The sequence below is a fragment of the Siniperca chuatsi genome, linkage group LG8, assembly GCF_020085105.1.
Source record: "Siniperca chuatsi isolate FFG_IHB_CAS linkage group LG8, ASM2008510v1, whole genome shotgun sequence".
Taxonomy (NCBI): domain Eukaryota; kingdom Metazoa; phylum Chordata; class Actinopteri; order Centrarchiformes; family Sinipercidae; genus Siniperca; species Siniperca chuatsi.
This window is the reverse complement of record NC_058049.1, coordinates 10162244-10185552: the sequence shown is the minus strand read 5'-3', so window position 1 is coordinate 10185552 and position 23309 is coordinate 10162244. Positions and strand designations below refer to the sequence as shown.

At 38.9% G+C, this 23309-nt stretch overlaps 1 protein-coding gene and 1 long non-coding RNA gene across 8 annotated transcripts in view; one reads left to right on the top strand and one right to left on the bottom strand.

Moving 5' to 3' along the window:
* Positions 1-23309, top strand: part of LOC122880460 — a 110188-nt gene that overhangs the window by 3642 nt on the left and 83237 nt on the right. The gene's annotated exons all lie outside the window — the stretch shown is intronic.
* The window catches only part of enox2 (ecto-NOX disulfide-thiol exchanger 2), a 168463-nt gene that overhangs the window by 76225 nt on the left and 68929 nt on the right, over positions 1-23309 (bottom strand). For all 6 annotated transcript variants that reach the window (XM_044205606.1, XM_044205605.1, XM_044205609.1 and 3 more), the window contains one exon: positions 11367-11513. In XM_044205606.1, the coding sequence (XP_044061541.1) occupies positions 11367-11513 (147 nt within the window). The remainder of the gene's footprint in view (positions 1-11366; positions 11514-23309) is intronic.

The window sequence follows — 23309 nt, the reverse complement described above, 5'->3', positions numbered from 1 at the left end:
TGACACGACATGTGGTGTATAAATAAAGTTTTGCTTGCTTGCTTACATACTGTATGTGTTTCTTCAAAGGAGTCAGAGCACATGGTCAGCCACAGTGAAGGTCTCCCATGACATTTTGGGGTTCAGAGCCTCTGCTCTAACATAATAAAAAAAGTCTAGTTTGCACTGTCTGTCAAAATGTAATCCCACTTTCTGTATCCTCTCTCTGATGTTGTTTTATGTTGTGTAACCTTGTATGGCTTTCTGATTCCAGTGCTGAGAAGCAGTGACATTAACAAACACTCCCGCGGCTGTGTTTAAGCTGGTACAATCATTCATTAATTATGGCTGGGTGCCACCCTATGAGTATACCTAAACAGGCCTCCTGGTGCCCAATGAGCTTAAAGGATGACAGAGTACAAAAACATCACTGGGGTTTCCCTCTCAAAGAGTAAATACTCTAAAGTGAAGTGAAGGAATATGACTAAGCAAGATGTGGAGAAGAAGGTTCTTCATACTTTCTCAACTGGCAGCTGCCCTCAGGTGTAGAGCTGAGATGATTATTCTGTTAATTGATTAGACCTGGTTTACACTTCCCTTACACAGACATCTTAAACCTCCATCTCGGGAGGTGGTTTAAAAAGTATTCTAGCCAAATGTTGAAAAAGTGTAAATGCATATGTCTGTCCATGACACATACGTAAACTTTACTTACTCCCTATTGTAACTACATCAGTGAGCGTTGAAGTAGCCACTCACAGCATTTGCCCCCTACGGTCTGCCCCCTGTGACAATGGCAGCTAAATTTACACTGGCATTAGCGGTAGTTCTCCCTGTCGACAACTAATTTCATTACCAAATAGCTCCAGCGATTTCAACACATACCCAGCTGTTGTAGCATTTATCTGATCCCTGATCAGTTCTACCACTGAATGGCCTGTGTGTGTGAGGGCATTGATCTGTATAGTTGAGGGAGTAGCATGAGTAAGAGCCAGTGTAGAAGATACACTGCGATTCCCTCGCACTTAGCCGATATATATGATAATGTGTTTCTGTGTGTGTACGTAACTATGGATAGTTGTTAGCCAACAGTAGCTAAACTGTTGTAACTAAACTACATAAGTGCAGATGTTATTCTCTTCTGGTGATGTAGCAGTTATTAAACAGTATCAGATGCATTACCACCACCCTCTGGACTGTAGGGCCGACCCTGATTTGCATGTGGCCTGAGAAATCCAAGACGGATTGTAATCAGATTTGTGATCTGGCCAACAGACACACATATGTGTGGAAGTGTAACTGAAAGTGTTTTAAATCTGATCTGGATTTCGTCCGGATATTCCAAACAGTCTTTGACTTCAGCTTGTCCAATGTGAGGATTTGCTGTTTTTCTTTTACATAGATGATAGTAAAATTAATATTTGGGAGTTTTGGACAGATGGTGGGATAAAATGAGGATTCTCAAGGTTCAACCTTGGGCTCTGGAACATTAAAACAGGTGTTTTCCACTGCCATTTTATAGATAAAATATTTAAAAAAAAATCTAAATAATCATTAGTTGCAGTACTACAAATGTGGCTGATGAATTTGTCCCCCCTTAATTAGAAGCAAACACACACAAAACTCATGCATTCGTCCATCAGTTCAGTCATATAAATTATAATCTGCACTAGTACTTGTGCAGTGGCCTCTCACAGTGCTATGTGAAATGAGCGTGTTGGAAAAATGTGGCAGGATGAAGAAGAGGAGGAGAGGCAGAGGAGATGTTCAGCACATTGGTTTAGAGCACTAATGTAAGGCAGTGAGAGGCAGCTGGTGTGGATCAGCTAACCCGGCTGGAGACAGAAGGACAGTGGAGGGGAGGGATGGATGGAGGGAGAGGTGTTGATAGCAGACGAGAAGAGCTGCGGGGTCTCTGTGATGAACATGCTGCTGTGAGCATAGTGCTGGGTAAAAACAGGGAGATTCCTACAGCTTCTCACAGAGGTAACTGTTGTGAGGGATCACAGACAATAACATGGAAAAAGAAAAGAAAAATACACAATTATGTGTCCAAAACAGTATTTTCCATGTAAGTCCCTTCTTCTTTTGGTTAGCTTCCCCTTTTAATGGCATGATATTATATATATATATATATATGCGCATCTAAAAACTGCTAGAAAACCCGACGAGAGAGGAGAGAGGAGCGCACACCAGCCGCACCCTACCATAGGAAAACAATGGTTTTGCTGACGACGCGTTTCTAGCGGTGCATCTCTGTGTGATCGCCCCTTTACTTGTGTGAGATGTGGACTCTTAAATTCTTTTCAGGTACGAGTATAAACACACAGTATATTTTCCAAGTGTTATTGGCAAAAAAAAGAATCATAAGAAAATTATTTTTGTTTACTGGCTGTTGATACAACATTGCCAGTTTCTAAAACTATAGCCTGCAGGCCATATCCTGATTAGAAATCATTTTAGTTGCAGAGATAATATCCAAAAATGGATCTGAGAATATTAATGAAAAACACTGCTAGAAGACAACTTATTTGGTTTGAGATTTCCTTGGGCAGCTATGTCCCGAAGGCTGAAAGATGAAGAGAAAAACTCATCTAAGGGCTAATTGTTTATCTTCCCTACACTGTTGCTGTGTAGAGGTAATAACAGGAGGGAGGCCATGTGCAAAATAACCAAGCCCTGATTGCTTTGATCAAGCAGCAAACAAAGATTTGTGTTTTTATATTAGAATCTTTTCAGAGCTTGAGCCTTTGCTTGAGGCTCTGCCATTAGCTTTAGCCAGACAGAGCAGAGCGCCTTCTGGCACTGTGAATTATTTAGATCTCACATGTTTATAGGCTTTGTGAGATGGGGTGAAGTGGCACTAAATCCCTGACCACAGTGGCGTACAGGAGAGTGACAGGGAGCAAGAGAGCATGGTTGAAAATGATGGAGGTGAAAAATGGGAAAAGGGACAAAGGATGAAACCCAATTTCATTTAACTGTTTGGTGATGATGAGTAGAGTGGATGGAAGATGAGGCTCGAGATCTCCACTTCGACCTGGATCACAGACAACCTGGCGTGATTAAGATAATAATGCAGTTTCATAACACTACCAATAGCACATCTGAACTATTGTATATTAAAGCTGAAACGACTGACGACAGAATTATTATAAAGTTGACTGATTATTCGCTTCAGTCATTTTTTTTAAGCAAAAATGCCTCCAGCCTCTTTAATGTCAACATTTGCTGGTTTTCCTAGCAATTTTCTGACATATTAGAAACCAAACAATTAATTGTGAAAATAATCTGCAGATTAATTGCTAATGAAAATAATCGTTAGATGCAGCCCTACTGCCCTATATGGCATTTAAAATAAATACTCAAAAATGCTGGATATGCCTATGCAAACACATATTGTTCATACAGACACACAGGCAATGTGTAGTCTTTATCTCTCCCAGAGCAGCAGTAAAGACAAGTGGACTGTTGTGTTCTGACTGAAGCAGAGGAATCCCAGATGAATAAGGAGAGGCGGGCCTCTTTGCAACTTGCTATGCATTTCAATCACTTTTCTCTCCTCGAGTCAAAATGCATACACACAGACAGACATACAGTACTGCAGAAGCATGCAGCTGCTCCTTCCAGGCTTAATTCTTGAAAATCACTAAGCCGTTAACCTTTCTACTCCCCTACATGCCTGCAGACATCGTGTTTGTGAGCTAAAGAGTTCATTTTAAACTTCAGTCTGTCATCCTGTGTCTCCCATCCATCAGCATCACTCTAAATCTTCTGTGCCACTGTGTGGCCTCAGCGTCACAAAGACTGACATCCAGCTGTAGATCTCCCCCAGCATCAACACACAGCAATTAGGACACTCTGCACACACACACACACACACACACACACACACACACCTCTCTCTGGGACAGTGACATAGCCATATATCTAAATGGACTGTCATCTCTGACAGCTTAAGTAGCCCATTACATTATTTACCTTCCAACAGCTCTTTGCCTGCCAGTAGTGGGTCAATGACATCACATAACATTTTTTTTATGCTCAAATCCATTACTTTCCACACACAAAAAAATGCCACAAAAAGAAATATTGGTGAATGTAATATTGGAAACTATTATGCAAAAATGTCTGGGGTTTTGGTGCTCCACACAGAAATTGCCAGTCAGACTGAAACCCATTCATCATAAGGAGGCCGGAGTAAAAAGACAGGGTGTGGACTACACACTCCCATAGGAGACCTAGACAAAATGGTTTCAGAATCTCCAATACTAACCCTGACCACCGATGAAGTCAGTAAGGACCGCTTTACTTCACAGCTCTCACCTGTAAAAGTACAGCAGCTAACAAGCATATAGAAACAACACAAGGTTATTTTGTCCTTAGTCATTAAACCACGTGTAATTCAAACTGGGGAAGAGCAAACATTTTTATGACTGAAACTTTCTTTTTTCCCCCCCTTATCATGCAAAAATGACCCAGCCATTTGCAATTTCAGAGCTTGTGGTTTCCTATTACTTAATTACTTTTGAAGGGTAAACTGGAAAAACAACATTTTGACTGATGCGTATGATTTACCCACCAGAAGTGGTACTGATATATGCATATTAGGGGGATTCAGACTGAAATCAGCCCTGTATTAAAACCACACAGGGGGCTGCATTGGTGGGGGCGAGTTGTTTAAGGTACCAGAGAGGTAATGAAATACGATGCAAGAAGTCCAGTTTGAGTAACAGATTAATGCATTAAAAGGCTTATTAGATGCCAAAACACTGCATTACAGTTTGTAATACTCAGACAGGATTTTACAAACTTTTACAAGCTATCACAGGGACAACTATTTTTATCTCGCAAAGACCAGGAGGTAAACCATAGAAATACAGCATTCACGTTACAAAGTATTTTTTTTATTAGCCAACATTCAACTTTTTTGCAGGGGTTGCAACCCTGTGTTGTTTTGCTGGAGCCCCCTGGGTTGGCACCCCCACAGCGGTTACGGACTGGCTCCTTTAAAATTAATGAGAGGGCCTGTAGTTGAGGCTACAGAGGCTGAAGACTAAAGAACTAACTAATGTAAGTTAAGTACATTACATAAGTCATGTAACTAAGTCACATACGTAACGTTAGGAAACTTCAAATAAGTCAACTCAACGACTTTTGCTTTCACACGGCACACAAACCCCGGTCTACTGGGTGAAAGTCGTTGTTGTAATTACCACGAACACTAGAGGTTGTATCCCACAATAAACGTAAACATGGGTCGTAATAAGCTGCTTGCAGAAACGACCTGTATGGACGTTTTTCTGGTGAGGACAGTCTGGTGTTCACACATGTGCAGTCGGCATAAACAGTAATGCATTTTAGGCTGTGCTGACCCTTGCAAACAGGAGCCAATGACAACATTTACTAGAATATTTAATTATATTCACTTTGATGAAATTTAACCTGGTACCTAGTGGTGACTCGCAAGACCACACAGATATCTGCCCAGAATGTGTTGCTTGTACTCTCACTCAGCAAACATGAATACAACATAAACAATTATACATTACAACAACTAACTTTTTATCTTGCAATATAAACAGCTTTAGAAAACTGACATTTGATCCCTGATGTAAAGCGTCACGCAGGTAATCTAACAAATGTGAAATAAATATATTCAATATGTTTGTTTCACCTCAAGGATACATACAATGCTGGGATGTAATAATATGTACCCAGATAAAACATTTGCTGCTACATGTCATGGTGTTCCAATTGGTTGAAAAATATTGTTGCTCCCTACACAACATGTATCCTTATTTTCCCTTGCTCAGTGACATTAACCTTTCTCCTGGAGAATCAATAGCATTTTATTTAACACCTCGCTCTTTGCTCCCACTAAAGGTTAATGCACAAGAGATTGGATCGGTGAGAGTACAATTCTTTTATTTGCTAAAACTACGGTTGTGAACTGGCCTTTGTAATAAAATTTAATTAATTGATTTTCGTGCACAGAAAATTTTTAGTGAGGGGATTTCTTTAATCCTGGCATTGGATGTGCTTTGGATGAATCCATACACATGACCTTAGGTTTGATAGCAACTCAATATTTTTTCCAGTCAAACAACCTTGTTACAAGGTTACTTGGAAACCATTCAGCCAAAAGGCCAAGCATTCTCCTTCAAAGAGCTTTTTCATATAAACAAATTTACTTATGCTACTGCACAGGTACAGAGAGTTTCCAGTGGACGCAGTCTATATGGTAAACTGTAGAAAGGTGAAAAGTTCGTTGATTGGTGCAGTCTCCAAGAACCACATCTGTTTTAGGTAATGTGACCAAATTTCTCAAAAATTGTTATGGTCCTTTAAGTAGGGCTGTTTTGGGTAGTGTTTTTTGGGTAATGTTTATACTCTTATTGACCCAAAGTAGACCACAAAAGGGTGAAGGATGTTAGTTGAGGAGTGCTGCAGGCACAGTACTGTGTGTAGTGAGTGAAAACACACCTCATTACCAAAGTTGACAGGACCTTTGCTATCCAAAGCTGTGGAACCCCTCACTCTGTTACGACCCCGAGGTCGTATGAACATTTTCTATGTTCTTGTGTATGTGCTTTGATCTCCTCTGTGCATGTGTTGTGGATATCTCTCGCACTCTCTCTGCTGTGGTGCCTGTGTGTGATGGGCTGCAGGTGAGCTTGGCTGATTGAGTGAGTGAATGATTGACTGTGTGAGTGTGTAGGTTGTTCCAGGGAGCTGACTGGATCCAGCCTCCAAGCTTGAGCTTTAAAAAGCTGGCTACCCCCAGCCCCTGCGGGCTCTCCTCTCTCAACTTTCAGCCAGAATGTTTCTGTGTGAAATGTAACAGATCTGCTAATTGATGCAAGGTTTGGTAGGGGTGGGTAGCATTTTTGTTTAACCCTATTTTTCTCCTGTTTTTGATTAGGAGGAGGTTAGCGACTTGTCTTTTTGTTTCTCTTATTTGAGTAGGTAAGTTTAGGTTTCTCAACTTTAGTTCCATTTTGTTTATTGTTTTGCAGTTAGCCCACCCTGAAGCTAAAATATTCAAATTAACCTTTCTAAGGGCTCCTCCTTTTTTTGCTGGTTCTTGGGAGCTGGGAAGAGGGGAGTCTCATTTTTTCATGTTGCGCCAAGGATTCCCCTACGCCAGGTCGTAACAACTCTCAGGCTTGCAAAATCACTGTCAGCCTGTGGAGTTTTTGACCTCTAATAGTGCTATGGAGCTGTTTTTCTATAAGTGGGTCACTGTTTTGGGATAGTCCTGCTAATGGTTTCACAATATTCTACTGACCAACACATGGCGGTAACACGCCAAGATATGCTGCAATGCGCCAACAAAGGCAGGGGAAGAAGACTGCTATCAAGAAAACATGGATGTAAACCATTCTGGATTAAAATACTTTAAAACCTGCTTTGCAAACGTTTTATGGAGAAAGGAAATGCATTCAACACATTTGTTAGACCTCAAGGGCACCCACAATGTGTTTCGCTGAGTAACACTAAATGTATACATAACTTATGTTTAAAAAATCCACAGGCCACCTTTACATACAAAGTCCTTTCAAAAATGTTTTACATTTCCCTGTAATCATATTTTTCTACTTTTATTTTTTATTTTGACAATACAAGCATTAACTTTATGATGCTTTTTAATTCAGCTGTATCTCTATTTGACACTACAGGTCAAACTTAACTGTTATGAACTGCTTCACAAATAAAGATTATTATTAGTATTACATTAACATAACATGCGTGAGATAATGAAATCGAGCTTGTGCGGGTGCTACCAAACTGACATTTATATTATTTGTAAGAAGGGAAATCCTGCTCCACTAAAAAATGAGCAGCATTTCAAAATCTCATTCTCTTCACCACCTGCAGCTCAAAAACAGCAGGACTGGAGGGGAAATGGCCATCTCTGGCTGTGTTGTAAAACTGATAAAAAACAAAATAAGGAAAATCCTTGCAGTGTGCCTGCTGCCCCAAGGCACCACTTATTATGGATTGTTAAAAGACAAGCACACACACATACAGTGGGTGCACATGAACAGAAAACTAAAAGATGAACAGAAAAGATGTTGTCCAAGTGCATCGACTGTAACTTTAGAGGGAACTATATAAAAACGACAGTGTTTGATATAGAAACTATGGTAAAATGTTGAACTATTCAGTGCCTCAACTTTACTGGGTCCAAGACAGAGAAGCACAACAATGAATTTGTTTCTACATGCCTTAGTAAAAGAGTCACAACAAACTGGAAATTTCCTACCAAGTGGGCATGATTTCCAATGAACTTCATTTCTCTGGAGCTTTTTCATACGCAACTAAATCAAAAATATTGAGTGAGTCACACTGAGTCCGAGTGTGAAGTGAGAGGACTCTGATGAACAGTGTCTATTTTGTGGCAGAGTGAACAGAATATCAATTCAACTTCAAACGTTTCCTGTAACCGTTTACAGGAGGTGAGGGCCTCTAATTATGTATATGACTGCTTGTTGTTTGGTCTTGGTGTGGTGGTTTAAAGATAATTAGTAAATATTCTATCAGCAGGGTGGCATTAAGTCTGGAAGACTTCGATTCCTCGTGGGCCACATCAAACAGGCAGTTTTGTTTGTTGCCTTCTTAAATACTTAAACATTACACAGCTCCATTTTATTTCAATAATTGATTAAGAAAAGTGTATGTGTTGCTTTTGACGCTTACACACATGCATGATGGATTATCAAGTGTAATGGCAATTGTAATAAGAAAAATCTATCCATTAGGGTCCCTTAACAAGACTCAATCAACATGGCAGCTAATGAGTCGGTGCTCCATCAGAGAGCTGGAGGATCTGACCGTGACTGGAGACAATCATGAGCCAGACAGAATCAGACCATCTAAGACAGTAAATCCACAGCTCCTGCTTCATCATTTAGATGATTCTTCAGGCACTGGATTCAAGCTAGTAAGCACCAATAACTTAGGAGTGCAGAACTTTTGTCCCCCTCCTTCTGGCCGTGAGAGTAATTACACAAACATGCTTATGATGTATGCCTACAGTGAGCTCACCCAGGCTTGTGTTCGGAAATAGTTACAAAAATACAGAGAATTTTTCACAGTTCCAAGACAATAATCCATTATTTAGGTAGAGTAAATGTAATAGCTACATAGCTTACTCCAAATATTTTACTAACCTGTCCAAGAGCAGTAATACGTGATCTGTGTCTGCCCTCAGTCCCTTCTCTCAGCGCTCTCCAACAAGGATAGTTATTTGTGTTTGTCCTCGCCGTCGATCGCTTTCTTGTTTTGACTGTAATCCTTCCTCCGAACGCTGAGTTTCTTTTTTATCTGGAGCATCAGAAACTTTCCTTGGAGGCTTCTTAGGTTTTACTCCTAGTTGCTGTAGCCTATTCTATACTATCCTATACTCTCAGCCCTCCAACAACAGGAAGCAGTGAATTGTACCACTACTACAACTAAAAAAAGTAAGTAATGTTTACAAATTACGTTTGGGGGACAGGAGAATATGATTATTGACCTCCTGCATGTGTACACAGTCTCACAGTTAAGAGTTTAATACAGGGTATATGAACACATCTGATTTCCTTGGTAACCTTAACATATTAACCTGTGTGCATGTTAACGTACTGACTAACAGCAGACATGTGGGTCAAAGCAGGAAGAGGAAATGCTAACTCATAATGATATTCATTTGACATACATATGATGTGGAAGAGTTTGAGTAGAAATATAAGTGCAAACCGGTGGTCCTGGAGTTGGAGAACAAGGTGAATGAAGGTTTGGCATGACATCTCATCACAGCAGCATTTACAAATATATAAAGAATGTAAAAAGCACATTATACAAGAAGTCATATCAACTTCCTGCATTATTTAATATTAGAGAGGAAGAAAGTTCTGAGTCAGTACATCTGATATAAATAACTTGGTGCAGAATGACCGAGATAAGGAGTGGTCTTTCTTGCCATGTTTATGACACGAAGAGAAAATGTGATCGTCTATCCACCAGTTGGACAGACTATATTCATGCACTGCTAATGCTTTTATCTTAAGGCCTTCTGATGGGGAAGTCAGTGGAAGAGTTGAATGAACATGAGTTATGTAGGGAGATAAAAAAAATAACAAGAGTTTGCTGATGCTATCATGCTGACCAGAATAATTTATTTTATGTCAATTGAATTCAACTTTGCTCCTTTTTTATTTGTTGCTCCCCCGATATTGTTAATGAATGATAAGAATTCAATCTGTTTACATGTGGTGGTGGTGGGGGTGGAGGGCATGACAGAAAATGTTGGAGAACCACTGCATTAACTGAACGGAGGTCGTGTTTTTAATCTGAAAAAATTGAATAAGCAAAAGTCAAGTGTTCTGTCAATTAATACAACTACTTATTATTTTACTTGATCTTCATTGAAAGTGTAAATCTGTGGCATTTGCACGTGGTGTTAATGTGTAACTTTCAACATTCAAACAAATACGTCATTTGGACAGACATTGGTTATTTGTTTTAGAATCATCCATGATCCAATTATAGTTTGTCATGGTCAGTGAATTAAAATGAAATTAAACTTTATCAAGACGTGAACTCGTCCGTGTGAAGATGTAAAGAAAAGACGAATTGTTGTTCAGGGCCGTGTTAATGTGGAGTATTAATCCAGTCCAATTAGCATCGCCAAAAAAGCAGACAACATGGAATTTCTTCGTCTTAAGGGCCCTCTTCTTTCTGTAACTTACAAAGTAATTAATTAGTCAGTACTTCTTTAATTAGGAAGTCTTTCTTTAATTTGACACATTACCAAGCAAACCACCGCTAACTCAAATTACTGTTTAATTATGGCAAACTCTGTAACACACATAAACACACATGTACACAGACACACTTCTCTCAGCATTTCCCTCTTTGTGTGACAGGTGTGTGTGTGAGAAAGCTGAAGGCGTGTTGCAGTTTTGATTGGCAGGTGGTGTTGGCACGGTAACAGACAGTCAGGCACACAATCTCAGCAGAGCAGTTTTCTGCTGCAGCTGCCTGACCTCCAAACAGGCCAGACAACCAGAGCCGCAGGACATGGCAAGCTAATCGAAAACAACAAAGACCGAACTAAGCTACTTTTTTTTTCTCCCCATACTGCCACCAAATGATAGGATTATGCAACAATTCCCATCGCAGTCATTTGATGTTGGTAGAGGAAGGGGAAGAGGAATCTCAAGGTAAAAAATCTAGCTGTTGTATCAAAGCTTTTCTGAATGAAGGGAGGCATTCTCTGTTGAGCGTCATTGACACTTGCATTTAGAATTCGACATTACTGAGGGCAAAACAGTGAGGATTTAAGACCACAGAGTAATCCTGCAGCAGTAGTGCAATACTTAGGTAGTTGTTGTCAGTACCTGGAGGCAGGCTGGCTCTCTTCCTCTTCTTGGTATTCTCAGCAGTGTTTTCCAGAGGAGGACACTCTGTCACCAGCGGCCCACTGGAACTGCTGAATTGTAGAGGGTCGTTGTTGGTTGCTGGATCAAAGGGCAGAGCGTTGAGTCCTGGAAGACACAAACACAGAAAGCCTCGCTGAAGTAAAGGAGGTAATGGCTCCTGACCATAGGGGAAAAAACAGTGAAACATGAAAAAGAGAAAGCAACACGAAGTTCCAGCACTGCTGTGCTTTTCATGTCCAAACCCTGTGGGCTTCATTCAAACACACATCATCATCATTTATTTCAATGACAATAATAAAAGTGGCACTGGTAGAACCGTACAGGAAATAATCGGGATTCAATATAATCAAAATCTAAAGACAGAAATACGTTCTGTTAGAATTCTTTAACTAAAATTCTTATAAAATTAAATTCCACAAAAAATTCCATCTGCTCAAGATCATGCGATATGATCGAAAGCTCCAGAACAGTTATTAAATAGTTTGTGGTGAGACTGTTGCTTCCAAGGTCAAGATCAAACTTTTAAGCCAACATGAACAACCTCTGAAAGTGCTCTGGGGAAAAAAAAAAAAAACCCAAAATCTACAACTCCATGACAACTAGGCAACTCCATCTGGTGATGAAGTTAATGTGCTATGATCAAAAGCTCCATAACAGCTGCTAAATGGACCTTAAAGTGAGATTATTTTCTCAACTAAAATTAATCTGTAAGGAATGATACATGAACACAAAGTAGAGTTGAAGCAATTAGTCAATTAATTGATTACTCAATTGGCATTGATAATCGATTAAGTATCTTTTAAAGCAAAAATGTTGAAAATGTGATGGTTCCAGCATCTCAAATGTGAGAATTTGCTGCTTTTCATTGTCTTATATGATAATTGACTCAATATCTAATAATTTTGGACTGTTGGTCAGACAAAACAAGCGATTTGGAGATGTCACCTTGGGCTTTGGGAAATCTCAGTGGGCATTTTTCACTATTTTCTGATGTTTTAAAGCCAAAACAATGAATTGATTTGATTGACAGATTAATCCATACAGAAAACAATAAATATTCACAGCCTTAACACAAAGTTAAGAAACAGTCTGGCTGTGAATGGACGTTTTTTGAAAATCTTTAGAGAGTAGAGACAAGGAACTATATTCTGAATATTAAAATCAATAAAGAAAAAATTAAAAAGTGAAATTTTTACTCAGGATTTTATTTTCTGTACCAGAATATTTCTGTCCTGACCCCAGACACAGAAGAGGCACAATGATACAGTAGCTGGCTGACTTTGGAATCAATATTTTGTGTATGCACTGACACGACACATGTACCGTTTCCTTCTTATCCAATCAAGGTAAATTTTAACAAGGCCAAAAACTACCTATAAAAATAAGTACATACAAAAAATATGGTACAAATACAACTGTTGAATGTTGTGAACTGTAAAGAATCTGATGCTCCATACAAAATAGCACTTCCACAAAAACAGCACCTCATCCTAATTTCAACACTAAAGTAAAGGTAGTTCTACGCCGCAAGAAAAATTCAAGCTCAGACATACTGTATAATGAGGCCAATTTATCAGACAGTTCAGTGAAGGCAAGGTTTTCTTTAGCATTTCTATTTTGCTCACTGTTATCTTAACACTGTTACAATAACAGAATCAACAGTCAAACCATGAATACAACACAAGAACAAAAATAAATGACGAGATTGCTCCCAAGTTCTAATAAATGATACACAACTTAACTTGTGTTTTCTGCTTAACGTTTCAGCTATTCTCCACTCTTAAATAGTTTTGTATTTGTTTATAATTCAGAGCAGGGTCCTGGGGAGACTCGGTCCACATTCATGAAAAATTAATGACACTTCTTTGTGCACAGATTTGTTTTTCCCTCCATTGCACGACAGATCAAAAGCCCAACATTTATGTGCCTCTATCAGAGGTCCACAGGGCCCTAATCAGTTAGAATCAAATTAGACAGTGCTCTAAACGTCAACATCATTGTTAAGGATTTTAACTGTTGTCTGTGTTTTTTAAAATCTACTTTATAAAATTACATTTACATTAAATTAAGTTTAGACACTGCAATTTTGGAAGAATGCTTTCATTAAAAGGTCTGAATTTTCTTGTTTCCATGTAAGACCGGATCTAATGACATTGTAAATTCATTGTAGATTCCTGTGTTTTTGTGTTTCTTTAATTCAGTTCATCAATAGCAAAGACTGATCAGTAGCTTAACAGAGACAGACAATGGCTTTGAAAAAAACTTCTTACATTTTTCCAATTTCCAATTTTCCAAAAGTTTAATCTGTCATAGAATTTTACAAAAATATTAAGGTGCTTGAGTTTTAATTTGAGCTTTGGTTACTATGTCTAAAAATAAAATCTTGTAATAGAATTTAATTTTGTCAGTAATTTTACCTTTTTCTGATAGTTGTAAGGTGTACATATGTGTTATTTTTATATTTTATGCATTATTTTATATTTAATATTCGGCTATACAGTACCCAAGGAAACGACACAGCTATAAAGCCCATCAACAGGGGAACAAGTCAGACAGGGCTTGTATCCCCCAGGTGAGTGTGTGACTGTTAAATGAAAACCTGTAAATATTAGTGTATACGCTCTCTGAGAGAGACAGTAACTATATTGACACCCAGAGTGATTATCTATGTGTACTAATCCATCTGTGTCAGTAGTGTTTTTGTGTACACTTGTAATAGAAGTCTTTGATCCTGGTCCAGGTTGGACCGTTGGCCCCATAACTTGTCAGTTAATGCTTACTGAGCTTGGCTACAGAAATCATTTATTAGTATTGTAAGTTTCCTTTGATTGTGATTTGGTTTTATACAGAATAGTTTTACTCAGACTGGGCTTGTTATCCCCCAGATCCCGAAGTGCTTGTAAGTAATAAACAAATTATTACTGAATCGACATCAGAGGTGTCTGTGTCTCTTTGTTGGAGTCCACCACCATCATCAAACGCAGAAACTGTTGGCTGTCACCACTATCAGTGATATAAAGATATTCAACGAGGGTGTTATAAACTGTGTATAGATAGTCAAGAGAAGAGTGATCCCTGTTACACAAATACTGATGTTACAAACTCCCCTTTTCTGTCTCTATCAGACACACACACACACACACAGTCGCTTATTCTGCCTTTATGTGAGCTACAATATTTTCTGGATTTCTTCAGTAATTATGGTTTTCTGCATGCAAAGAGAAACTGGATAAACAAACAGGCTGAGAAATAAGACCTTAAAATACATTAAACCTGTGTGTGGGAGATTTGTTAGATTTAGGCAGAGACTGTGTATTTGCTGCAGAGTCAGTCTAAATAGATCTTCTGTCTGAGCTCACACACAGACCTGCACGCATCTCTTAAGTCGATCGCTACTCAGCATCCATCTGTCACACTTCTTTGAAGATGACTGTCAATAGTCTAGAGAGTGAAATAAATCCATTACTCTGCCATGTTAACTCTGTCACCAATAAAAAGCTACAGCTTACATTTAAAGAGACAGCCCTTCAGTCAGTGGCATGAGATTTCTCATAAAGAAAGGCCAAGAGAAACCATGGAAAGAGTGAAACAGTTCTGAACAGCTGACAGGGAAATACCACTCAGCTGCAGCACTTACTGTGTTATTCCAGTTCAAGATCAAGGCAAAAAGTTACTTTTGCTCATAGTGGCGGGTTTGTCCCAAAATTTCACAACTCTGTCTCCTAAATAGACTCAAATAGACTAGAAGTGAACAGCACCTCTAAATGTGGAAGAAATGTGACTGGTGGAGAGGACAAATGACGAATCAAGAAGGAAAAAATTTGTTGCACTCAAATGTGTGATTTAAAACCGATGGAGAGCTACATTACTGACTGCATCCATTTAATGTGAATTTCGGTACCTTATCTGGCTCTTGAGTGATAGTGTTACTACAGAGTAAAGGCAAAAGTGAGGAAAAGCATTGTACAGATTTAGCGTCAGTGGAACAGCTTTTGCTATTTTAATCGCATCATAAGCTCGGTTCTCTGGGTTTGACATTTGGAACAGTTGTCAGTGTTTAGAACCAGCAATCAGACAGTTATGGCCCAGAGCAGAGATATATGTTGATTTTAAAATGAAGGGTGGGGGAACACAGCTTATGACCAGAGTCTCTGTCTGTGTGTGTGTGTGAGTGAGTGTAAACCTGTGTATTAAGAATGTCTTTGCTGGGTCATCGCCCCTGTCTGCTGTGCTACTCGTTTGTCTGTAGGCTGATGGATGGCGTGTTTATGTTTCAACATCTGGCCAGAGGGAGGAGTGATGTGAGTGAGTATCACTCCCCAGGGGAGGAAGAAAATAAATACCAGGAGGCTGGGTGGAGATAGGTGGAGGCTTTGGGCAGAAGGGCTGCAGAGTAAATGAAGGAAATGAAAATGCTGAACTAAGAGACAAAACTTTATGCTCTGTGGCCTCAGGATGGAATACAAGACATACTGCAAATGAAAGTGACCTGATCTTACATCAAGGATTCATTAACAACATGCCCCATTAATGGTACAGACAGCCAGGAAAAGACAGGACCATTAGAATACACAATGAAACTCAGTGGGTCATTAAAACACCATTTAACTACCTTAAATGTGAAACAAACTAGTTCATCTACACCGGGGAGAAACATGCTGAATATGATGTTACCATATTATAATAAAGATAGGTCAATAACAAAACCTATAAGCTAGGCCTGAGCAGTTAAAACGGACTATGATTCATCCAATCACACAAATAGTCTTGTAATTTATAAAACTTGAGACTGATCCTGGTTTGCATAGAAATCCAAATTATCTGAGGCTGACAAACCTTCAACAACCTTTATTATTTGTATATCTTAGAAAGCTGAATTGTTTAGTTGATCGACAGATGATCAAACTTATTTAAATTGTTTTCTAACTGTTTAAGTTTAAGTGAAAATGCCCCCCAAAAATTACGGTTTCAGCTTCCTAAAATGTAAATGTTAGTTTTTTTCTTTGTCTTTGATGATAGTGCATTGGATACCTTTGGGTTTTGGACTGATGGTCAGACAAAAGCAGCAATTTAAAGACAACAGATATTCGGCTTTTTTAAAATTATGAGTGGTGCCTTTTTAGAAACAATTTTAGGGTATTTTATAGACGAAATGACTGATTGTCGATGTGAAATAAATTGTTAGTTGCAGCCCTTGGATCTTATGTCGACTTTACTGTGCGTTATAAAAAGATTCTTTTCCAATCAAACTGACCTAAAAACAAATTTAAAAAAAAAATATCTACCACAAAGAGTCCTATACAAATCATATCAAAAATCAGTAATACCTTAGAGAGTGAACTCACATGGTACTGCAGTGGACATCTCTAATAATATGTAATTGTCTGGGTGAGATACACTAATTTCAGGGCATAGAGGTAATCAAGTTTGCTGCAACACAGAATCATGAAATATGAGATCCATTACATATGAGTTCATAATTTCTTTTTAAATAATTACCTCAAGGCAAACTTGCAACCTGTGATCTTTCGGTAGAGATCACAGCTTTAACTTCCACTGCGCTCTGCTGCAATGATTCTCTCTGTAACACGTTTCTATAATTCTCCTATAGTCTGTAATCTAACTCTTATTGATAAGAGTTAGATAATAAACCCAACACACAGTATGAATAGTGCAGAGCATAAGGAAATGTGCATCAGCACAACATTGCAGGTAAGTGTTTAAGTGATGGCACTATTAATCTACGATAGCACTGAGAAACATAGGCCATGTATACTACTGCACGGTCATTCATCTGAACAAGGCAAAGGGCCAGATGGTGGCACACAACATTAACATATCCCCAACCTCAGAAGTAAATTTGCTTCTCTGACTATTCCACTTCATTACTAAACCATAACTGTCAACAAACTGCCTTTCAGCTCCACTGATTTGTATCATTAAACAGGCTAAGTGGCTGAGCACATTCACCTATCAGGACAAAATCTGAAGAGGGTGTATCAACTTTTCATGCTAAACATCAAAAACCTCAGTATTGTATAAAAAAGACTCAAGAATATTCTCCAAACTATGTGTGTTCCCCTCCCCTTTAAAAATCCATCTTTAAACATCAAAGTTTCGTGGTAATCAGCAGCCAAAGGAAGTTAGACATTTTCAGAAGAGCAATTAATATGGTCATGTGGTCAAACGATACAACCCACGCAAAGAGACACAGGAAAATGCCTTCAGAAATACAACTTTAGTTTAATGAGGTCATGAACTCACAGTTGGAGCTACCTGGCTTAATTAATGCTGTAAAAGGAAAACATTTATTCATTATTCACTCAGATTTAGCTCAGAAGAAAGAACTGGGAGAAAGAATTCCCAGAGCCATTGTCTCATTACAAACATGAAGCCAAGGGTTCCTAGCTTTTATTATTTTTCTAAGTACAGCTCCTTTCTCTCTGAACTTCAGACCAACAACAGACATCACTGATTGGTACAGAGAACTGACCAACAGTGTAGACAAGTGTAGACAGACAATCTACTGGGAATAGAAAATGAATTTCATCTGAATGTGCGGCCAGAAAAAAGCAGCATCTGTGAGGATATTATGGAATAAAACATTTTGAAGTGCATGAAGAAACAATCTGTACTTTGTGTATAGCACTCGTCAGTACACATGGTGCAGACCAACTACTGGCCAGTGCAATTTCAAGTCCAAAATGACTTCTTCAAATTGCTTGTTTTCTCCAACCAAGAGTCCAAAACCAAAAGATATCAAATTTACAATTATGTAAAACTGAGGAAAGACAGCAAATCCTCATATTTGAGAGACTGGAACCAGCAAATTTTGACATTACTATTTGATAAAGTGAGTGAAAACGATGAATCATTTATCAAACTTTGTTGTTGGTTAATTTTGTGTCGATCAACAAATAGTTTTAGCACCAATTCCAATTACAGCTCGTCTAGTTAGAGCCCACATTGTTAACATTTAAGTCAGAATATGAATGCAGATCATGTGGATGACATGTGGTTAACGCATTAAAAACGAATTAAGAGAGGTCACATTGTCCATCACCAATACATTAGAAATGTAGGCCACAAGTCACATTTTGATAACATTCAAAATCATGCTGCATTGCGATTACTGCAAAGCTGGCTGCTATGTGTCACAGTACAGTGATAGTCACAGGCTATGACTCTGTGTCCTGTTGGGTGGCAGTTGGCAAGTCTTCAAACAGGATCCCAAATTAGCCGTTGGTCACCTGAAAGGTTACTGATGAAACAAAGTCACAAGACCTCCATTAGGTCCCTTTAAAAAAGTTTCTACACAGATCAGTCACCATGACAAAATGAGATATTGCTCTATTCATAGCTTGGAGTGTCCATAAAGAACAACAGAACATGTTCTGGCACAGGACTGAGCTTCCTAAAAAAGGTAGTGGACTGTGAAGTTATGAGTGCCCTTAGCAGATGTATAAACAAGGTGTCTGACTGATGTGGTTTAGCAATGGATGGCAAAGCATGCCAAGCAGCTGCGGTATTCTCATGAGGCTATTAGCCAAGCTTTTCACTTCCTGTGTATTTATAGCAAAGAAAAAGCAGTTAAAACAACAGGCAGTTCATACATGTTGATGGATACATACACACACACACACACACACACACACACAGGATCATTTTATGTACAGCTGCACTCTCACAGACTTTGCTCATTTTAACAAAAAAATAAAAATAAAAAAATGTCTGAGGACATCCTGTTTTGTTTCTGACTCTTACATTTGCTTTAGAAATGGCCAAACCCGTCTTAATAGGTTGTTGCCCATGCAAGTTGTGGTCAGCAATGGTTCACACTTCAAATTAAGATGTAACCATGTGTTAGAGTACAGTATGTGTACGTTTTATCGCAATCTAAGATAATTGGTGGTTTCATTAACAAGTTTTCAAGTTCTGGGCTTTAATTAAAATTTAATTTAAGTTTGAATCTTCACACCTGAGGTGAAAATGTGTTTTCTGTCAGTACCTTTGTGTTGAATTTCCAAAGAAGTTAATTATCATGAGTACTCTGTGGGTGTTTATACACCATCTGCTCATGTTCTTGATCAGGAGTGACAGACATCAATCAGCCAGGTAAAACAAAACCTTTCATTAAAATCAGAGACAAATAAAAGACCATTAAAATGGCAGCCTGGACTGGAAAAGCGTCAGCGTCTGTCACCACTCAGAGTGCGACCACAGGAAGTCTGATTGATTATAGAGATGAACAGACATTGAATTTCAGGGTCGATAACGATAACTGATAATATTAATCTCACAAATGCAACAATGAAGGCTGTATTTTTTGATTGACACATTGATTTTCTCTAATAATGTTTAGAGAGCCTTCACCATCACAGAATACATTTATTTATTTTAAACTTGTTTGTAATAACCTTTTTAATATATAGACGCCAGGCGGGGGGCACTTATATTAACTCCTGCATACAGGCAGCAACACAGAGAGCAGAGGAGATGAGAGAGTCTGCAGCCATGCTTCACATTATCGGACGCAGTTATCAGCTGAAATTCCAGTATCGGAACTATAACTAAATTGTATTTCTTATCAGCCACCGATATATCGTGCATCCGTAATTGATTATGGCAAATATTGTGGCCACAGTGACACTGTTACCCATGGTAACCTGTGGTGTCACAGGGCCTACCTCTACCGACGGGAGGTGGTACAAAATGCAGTTGTTAACCATTACCATGGAGACCTGCCAAATGCTAAGAGAGTGAAGATCTCTGCTCGATAAACTGTCAGCTCGGTTGTGAACTCAACAGTGGAAAAGGACATCACGGTCACCACCAGACATACGCACTCCACTATACATTGGACGTACTATATACACTTCATCTCATCCCCTGATCTACAGATGGCAACACAAGTTGGTTATTGGGTGTTCATTCATCTGCTGTCAAATAGTTCCACGATAAAATCAAACATTGAAAAAATTGGAATTGACTGTTTATTCCTCAAATTGCTCAACAAGTTTATGTTGCTCAAACTTACACATTACGATTACACAGTACGAATCCAGTCAGTCTTTTATTAATATGACATTTACATAGTATAGATATTAGCATCTCTGTAGATATAGCTTTTCCAAAGGCACCCAGATAAGTTCAATGCACTGACAAAACAGTTGCACAGCAATCTCAGGGAAATGAAGAGCAAAAACATGCAGTGATGAATATTCATCACCAACAATACTGCCACAAAAAATAATAAATAATAATTATCACATTTTTTCACTTTCAAAGACTGGTCAAATTTTGTTACAATTATTTAAAGAATTAGACTTATCAACAAGACTGTCGTGCCAGTTATGGCTAGTAACTGCGTGGCAATGAGAAGAAAATGCAGGATAAAAAAACTTAACTCAGAAATAAATGGCAGTTTCAAAATACAAAAATAGCTATATACATAGCTATATAGATCATTTTTATACTATTACATTGTGTTATCACATCTTAATCAATGAAGAAGTGAGAGTATTCAGAATATTTAGAGTAAATGCCAGAAGCACCAATCAGGGTTAATATCATGATAAGTACGTAGAAAGAATTATGTTCTTACAGTTGGGAGTTTAGTAAAGGTTAATCTATTCCCTGATGTTGTGATGACATTTTGAAAAGATGCTAGCATTGGAACATCTCATTGTACATTTCCCCCTGCTCTGCATATGGAGCTGGAACACACTGACATATAAAAAAGGGAAAAACGCAAAATGCAAAGGGTTGTTAATGTGAAAGGGGGGGCAAGTTATTTTTTGTTTTCCGTTCCTAAGAACATTAAACTTGGTCAATATTTTCAGTGTTCACTTCTGCCGTGTTCAAACACAAGCTCAGATTAACATGCACATTGAAGAGCACTAGCTCACCATAATCATAGTCATGACTATTCATAACATCAGTGACAAGGAAAAAATTCCTCCTCAGACCCCCTCTGTCATTCCTCTAAGCCTCAGGGAATTCACTGAAGGTTAATTTATTTAAATCTCCCATCCACTCATCTCTATTCCATTAAACTCACTAAGAATCTTTGGTTTGCAGTCTAATTCGCTTTCTGCTGTCAAAAGGCTCGTGCCCTTCTGCAATGTAGTGAGTGAGTGTGTTAACAAGACAACACAGCAGTTGATAAGGTCATGTAAGCTTACACATGCATGTGCACTGTCCTCTGAGTGCAATGTTCAACATTGGACTAATAAGTCTATGAGGCACTCATGGTAGGAGGCTATAAAGCCAAAATGTAGGTTCCTCCCAGGAGAACTGTTGTTTTTGTACTGTCCTCAAGGCCCCAGACTACCTAAGCTCTTACCATCTGGCCTCTCCTTTGAAAGACAAGATACTTTTATGCATGCAGTGTATGGTCAGATCAAGATATCAACAATTAGGCTGCGGTACAAAGGATATCTTGGCTATGTGGGCGATCGCTGTATCATTATTACAGCATGGTATGCGTTATGACTGGCACAGACCCTCTTATGCTAATGACTTTGGGAACGCTCACCCTTCCCTTACATAGTTGGTGAAGCTATTTGCAGTCTGTTAGAAAAACATCCAGCCTATGTCGATGTGTTTTTTGTGTTCCAGAGGAATGGCTAATGAGAGGCCTGCGGCTTCAACGTACTTCAGCAATGGTACGCTGGGAGAGCTGTGTGTGTCTGTGTATGGACATGACCGGCTGTGAATGGTCATCCCTAAAGCACACTTGGCTCGACAACTGCAGGGGATTTGCTGTAAAAGTTACGTTTCTGAGACTTAAACATAGCGGCTCAAACTGCTGTTGTGTAAAGTAGTGTCTCGCTTTGAGGTTGCACATGCACTCTTTGGCTGACCAAGTGCTCATTTACAATAAGCAGCTGAACTGATGCTTTGTGAAGCTCTCGATCCTGTGACAGACACTATTTAAAGCAAACATGGGTGCTCTTTAAGAGTAAGGCGCAAGTCATTCCTCCAATTAAAATGGGATTAGGTCGCACAGGGGACTGACTGTTCTTTTAGGGCTTCAAATGTATATAACCATCTTTTGGCACCGTCTGCTCATCCATAAAGCTCCACTTCATGTTACGCCACGTCTTGTTCTCTCCCATCTGTCTTCTCAAACGTAAGCTTCTCTTAATTATGCCTCTCTCTTCACTCCAGTGCTTAGCTGCCATATACTTTTTTTATTTTTTGTCTTATTCGCTGCCTGTTCCGAAATCTCAACTGCTCTATAATTTGCTTCAGACCACCCATATTTTATCCTTGTGAGGGAATGGACTGCAACAGAAGACACAAGAGATTTATGATGAGCAGCTGCCATCACTGACACAAGCTTTTAAAAGCAGCAACATGTATCCTGCACTAGCCTTCTGCCTTTGATTGCAAGAGCACAACTTTTGTCAATCAATAGCAGCAGTTTCCCCATGTATAACTGCAGCTTTTTGAAGTTTTATACAGTTCAAAAAAGATAATACATTGAAAATAAAATAGAAGACTGAGCCCTGCAGCCAGTGACAGTGGGCTAAATCAAGTCATAGTCATTCCAAAAAATACATTTTCCTGACTCAGTCAGGGTCACAACTTCACAGATTTGATTGCAAACCATGTTTTTGTTTGGTTTTGAAAAGCATGCCCACACCTTGTCAGTACGCTTTAGAACATCCCAGAGGCTGTACTTTCAAGGAGAGTAGATAAGAAGCCATATTCCCTTGTGTGTCAATTAATACTTGTAAAAAGTGCTCCTTAGTTGTTTGTATTGGTTGCCTTGTGCACGCAGCTTCTTCTCTCTGAAAGGAGAATGAATCCGTATCCAAATTTATCAGACCCCCTGAGTGACGATACAAGTGAGATCTCAGCGCTCTAGATGCAACAGCCCATTTTCAAAAGACA